The 5,399-nt window shown below is 34.1% G+C and overlaps 1 protein-coding gene across 4 annotated transcripts in view; it reads right to left on the bottom strand.

The window, feature by feature from the left end:
* Positions 1 to 2,308, bottom strand: part of Bulli (regulator of MON1-CCZ1 complex protein bulli) — a 15,706-nt gene extending 13,398 nt beyond the window's left edge. For 3 of the 4 annotated variants that reach the window (XM_070119704.1, XM_070119749.1, XM_070119803.1), the window contains exon 1: positions 2,041 to 2,284. In XM_070119704.1, the coding sequence (XP_069975805.1) occupies positions 2,041 to 2,151 (111 nt within the window). In that variant the 5' untranslated portion in view covers positions 2,152 to 2,284. Of the gene's footprint in view, positions 1 to 2,040 lie in introns of all 4 variants that reach the window. The other variant, XM_070119851.1, reaches the window with a different exon arrangement.
* Between the last annotated feature and the right edge of the window lie 3,091 nt (positions 2,309 to 5,399).

Here is a 5,399-nt window from a genome sequence, read left to right as displayed (position 1 = left end):
TTCAAGATAAAATGCATAAAGGCCATCACATGTAACATAAAATGAACAATAGCTGGTGTTATGTCTCCCTGAAGGAAGTAGCCCTTTCCAAAATTATGCTATTGGGTCCAGTTGTATTACGGCAAACACCAATCAACAAGCACTTCATGGCAAACACCAATCAACAAGCACTTCAAAGCAAAAGGTTGCCCAGTCACAAATTGTTTTGTCAGACAAATTAAACTTGTCTTCAACTCTTGAATTGGAAAAATATTCACGCTAATATAAATTAATGAATTTCAGACTAGTCTCTAAATCTAGTTTAGTGTGATCAAACCAGGTGTTTTTAAATATTGTTCTAATGTACTGACATCGCACTGTTCTGTTATTAACTTTTTAGATTTATCACAGCGGAAGCTCTTTTTCTTTATGTCTAAAAGGCAGTCACTGTTACACTTTTCACACTTTAAGTTTTTCAAAATCAAATTGTGCTCTTGGCAGTCTGATAAGTTCTTCTACGTTATCACTATATTTGTGAAAAAAATCCCCAAAACCGAAATCGCACAAACTACAGAAACTGCCTTCCATGTCTATTGGCCGGGGAAGAAGGAATGACCTGGGTCATGAACCCTTAAAAGCTTGGTCGGACACTCATTAAGAGCCGGGCATTACGAATGGTGATCGAAGGTACTTCAGTGGTTATGAAAAAACAAAATATACGTTATGTAGCTAATAATGTAATGTAAATAAATGTTTATGGGCAGATTATGTATATGATAATATAATATAAAGTGAATAGTACAAATAAAATGGAAAAAAAGTACTATCAGATAATTTGTAATACATATGAAATACTGATAGTAGTTATCATGACATTAATGGTAGTAACGTCACATGACGTACATACGCAGTCTGAGGGAAGTTGCTTTAAAAACTGCGCATGGACTTATACTCGTGTGTGATTTTTCAACTTAAGATGCGTTTCATGTGCAGAGACTTAGCCGCAATGAGCGCATGTGGACTCTGCCTCGGCGCGGGATTTGTCGCGACCTTTTAAAAAAATATTTGATGTTATTCTTTGTCTCGGCAGATCATTTCATCTATCAGTGAGTGTATTTTTTACATATCTTTGACGGTGCCCTTAGCTTTTCCCTATCTTAGCGTGGTTATTATATTAAGAATAACCAAAATTTTACACAAAATAACTTTACAAAGGGGAGGCACAGAGTCTTGTCACCGCTCATGGCTGTTTGTGCGCACCTGGCCTACACACCGCATGCCCGGGATATTGACTACTTACATAACCGATTGCCCTGGGTTTGCAACTCCATGATTTCCATCATGCAACCAGATCCAAAGAGTTAAGTGTACTTGCAGAGGTCTGAGCATGTCAAAACTCCATACTAGCCATCTGGGATGTAAGACTAATTACTCTGAATTTCATTCTGAGAAGTAGGATGTCTTTTTCTGACCTATCATTCTTGGTGGCCTCTACATCTCCCATCTTGCAAGTGTAGACAGACTGTGTGTGTGTATGTACCATAATAGTTACCCACATCCCCACCTTAAGCCCTGCTTTGCAAAGTGTAGCCCAAATGGGTCACAGAAAGCCCTCCAATGGCTTAGCCACATCCAGCTTGCAGCCCGATAAAAAAAAGGAAGAATGGCAAAAAAGTACCAGTTAGTAAGGGGTGGAGATTTCAAATGACCCAGCCAGAACTGGACTGGAGTACTGGATTATAGGGGTTACAGGTAAGTTATAAATTAGATTTTATACAATACTATAATATATAAGACATATTCCAAAGAAAATAAAGGTAAAGGCACAAAGGTTTGTGAAATGTAATAAGGCTATGCTTGTGTGTCGAATCCAGGCATAAAATAGCCTCAACATTTTATGTCCCATGTAATTTTTTGCCGATGTGTACTCTGGCATTTATATTCACAACGTATATTCTTCATTATGTATATTCTGCTAAGACCTTGCATATTTTCCTAATAGTTTATCATTAAATAGTAAAAAAAAACATTAAGACAAAACCTAAAAAGGTATATACTCACCTCCTTACTCGTATCATCAAAGAAAACATTCGTCACTTTGCTCACGGGCTCGAACCTTATAGGATGACTTGATAGTTCCAAATAGCCATTCCGGTCTCCTAACTCATCCATAATACACGTCGAAGAGAGTGTTCTTCTTCACCTTCTTTACTCTTTCTTAACTGTTTTTCTTCTTTTTATTTTAAGCTACCAAAACAGGGTGAAAGAACACCGCCACCCCGCAATCAGCTGGTAATGACTTCCCTGTGTTTACATACGGACGAACAGTAACACATGCGACTGGAAAGTGTTCTTATTGGATCCCTATATTGGTCTCTACAGATAGCCATTTCAAATCATTTTTCACTAACAGAGAACATCTCGCAAGACCATTCATTTATAGATAAGGTAATAAATCTCGTAAGAGATGTCAATCATTTAGAATTTTGTCAGGGACAGATAGACAGCAATTGTACACATGTTTTGGAAACGTTTAGTGGCATGGATAAATATGTAGAACCTGTTAAGTTATCCAATAATGGGTGAAATATCGAAGAAAAACGACGCTTTTGTGGAACTCGGAACTGGATGGCTTATTAGGAAAAAACGCCTTTCGTGAAAGCTTCCGCTGTGAGATACTAAACTATAAATCGGTCATTATTACCTCCGCTTAGGAGCTTATGTTTTTGGTAACATTGGTTAGTTGGTTAGCAGTATAACTCAATAAGTTATGAACAGATTTTTACTCTTTTCTTTCACAGGTATGTCTTAGCACAGCTTAGATGCTATTAGATTTTTGTTGTGATCTGGATCCAGGATTTTTTTTTTTTTTCAAGGATTCATTAGCATTGACAGGGAAACACAGACCTCACTATTGTACTTCAGAAGGAGGTAATTTTAATGTAATTCTTCAGGTATAAATACTTTCAATGCATTAGAGACCCTTTTGCCTTGGCGGAGATATGCGCTGAGTGCTTCATGTTTATTGAAAGGTTTCAGAAAAATTGTATCGAGATTGGCAAGTCAATGTAGACACTGCTAATCTAAATCTGTTTTGGTAAGGAATAAATGTATTTTAATTTAATCCCAACGTAAATGTTCAATGTTAGTCTGTAATGATACCGAAGACGTAATAGAATATGTAATTGAATATTGGAAAAGTGACTGGAAAACTGTACTTCATTGCCACTACTGTGAATGATAGGGATTTCGCTCTGAATTTCACAATAGGATAAAGACTGCCTTTGGCGAATTAGAACCAAACCCTTTTCTCAATACTACCATATATAAAAACTTTTTTTTTTTTTTTTTTTTTTGCATGGATTACCTTTTCTTTTTTCTTTTTTGTTCATTGTATGGAATATATTAATTGCCTTACCTGTATATATTCAATTTATTCTTTTTCTATCTTGTGATTATAAATATGTTTGTTTGTTTGTTTAAAATATGATAAATGTCTGCCATTGACTTTATTTGCTCTATTTTACTAGAAGAAACCCTGCTTAAAACACTTTCTCGTATATTTGAAATTTATCTCACATTATCCGTGTCTCAAAGACCATAATACATCCTGATATTTTCCTTAATGTATTAATAGGAAACGTATTTTTTCATGTCCTGAAGCTTTTCATTTACTATTAGTCATTCTCTTCATTGGTTATCACATTTAACGATCATGTCTATAAATATATATCAGTTGCTTCACATTCTCTGTTCGTAACTAATCATGTCTATGGCCTGTTTCAATTTGTCTTGGATTTTCTTGATCTTCTTCCCAGATATTTGTAACATGCTCAGTGAGATGCATTTTCTGTAGCCAAAGGATAGGTACTGAAAATTCGCTTCTCACCAAATCCTAACTTATGCTAAACCTTCTTGATTAATTTACCATTCTAAATCCCTCTAAACTGTGTAATACATCTTTTTGGTTATATTAAAGAATAGTTATTTAGTTAAGTAAACTAAAACAAGAAATCAAATATCCACTATGGCGAATACGCTTGGTCATTTCATGTCACTTCTTAAAAAAAAAAAAAAAAAAAAAAAAAAAAATAATAATAATAATAATAATAATAATAATAATAATAAAAAAAAAACGCTGAATTTAATTTTTTACTAAATAACGCCAAAGACGGATTTGAGAACATTCCATTCAAGAATTTTATCATGTAGCAAATGACAGTCCATCTGGGTTGAGTATTTTTCACATCTAAAACATACCCAGCCGCTGGGACGAGGGTGATGGTGTCCGCCGGAGAACGTGAGGAAAATTACTTATTGTTCTAGAAAAAGAAGAATGAAATTTTTTACTTTCCAGATGTAGATTTCTTGTATCAAGAGATGACTTGGATCAACATCTAACTTGTATTGCCATATTTAGCCTGAGTACGAAACATGAATCGTTCACAGAATGTATAATGAATTGTTTTTAATGCTGGTTATATAAATAATTATGATAAAAAACATCCCAAAAATAATCTGTTACAAAAAAAAAAATGTATTTTTCATATTCTTTACCATTATCCCCAAAGCCATTACTTCATAAAGAAAAAGTGTCTTTACATAAAGGTACAAAATAAAACCCGTCACATTTCAAAACATTTAACTGGAGTCAACAAAATTAAGCAGAAGGATAGCATGGTGTCGATAAGTAATAAATAATAACACAAGATCATGGTGAGAAAGTAAGTAATAACGTGCATTTGTATACACACGAAAACACACCAACAGAATGCACATTTTTAGAATATTATTATCATTTATTTATTTTCTTATTTATTATTATTATATTTTTTACTAGGAGTTTATACCTGTTCACTAAAATAAATAACTAGCAGTATATAGATGCTTTTAACGTAAACCAAGATATACTGATATGTTTTATTAAGAAAATTAATAAACAAAATTATTTTTTGCAGCGACTAAGAAACATCGGGATATTTGCATTCCCTTGTGTATAAATGACATGACACCCTGTACAAAATACTGTACTATTAATCAGGAATACCATAATGGAGAACCAGGTATCTGTGCCTTTGACGTGATTCTGCATAAACCATGTAGCCTATTTCGAGAACGTAAAATATAGTGCACCAGAGCAGTTACATAGTGCGCCACTAACGCTTGCACATGCACGAAGTAGCTAATTTGCAACTGTGCAACAACAAGAAGACCATAAACACTTTACAGTTGATGTACGAGATGTGGATATAGAGCGACGCTATGAAATACTTGGGATGAAATACGGATATTGTGAAAAGTATGCGTTTATGTTTTTTTACGGATGTTAATGCATGTAATTGCTTTCTGCGTAGAAAATATACACACGTGTCATGATGTAACAGAAAATTTCTTATCTGAGCATGATTTTATAGAATTTC

This window comes from Penaeus vannamei, chromosome 1, assembly GCF_042767895.1.
Source record: "Penaeus vannamei isolate JL-2024 chromosome 1, ASM4276789v1, whole genome shotgun sequence".
NCBI classification, from domain to species: Eukaryota; Metazoa; Arthropoda; class Malacostraca; order Decapoda; family Penaeidae; genus Penaeus; species Penaeus vannamei.
Note: the sequence above shows the minus strand (reverse complement) of the source record. Positions and strands in the feature narration are given on the sequence as shown.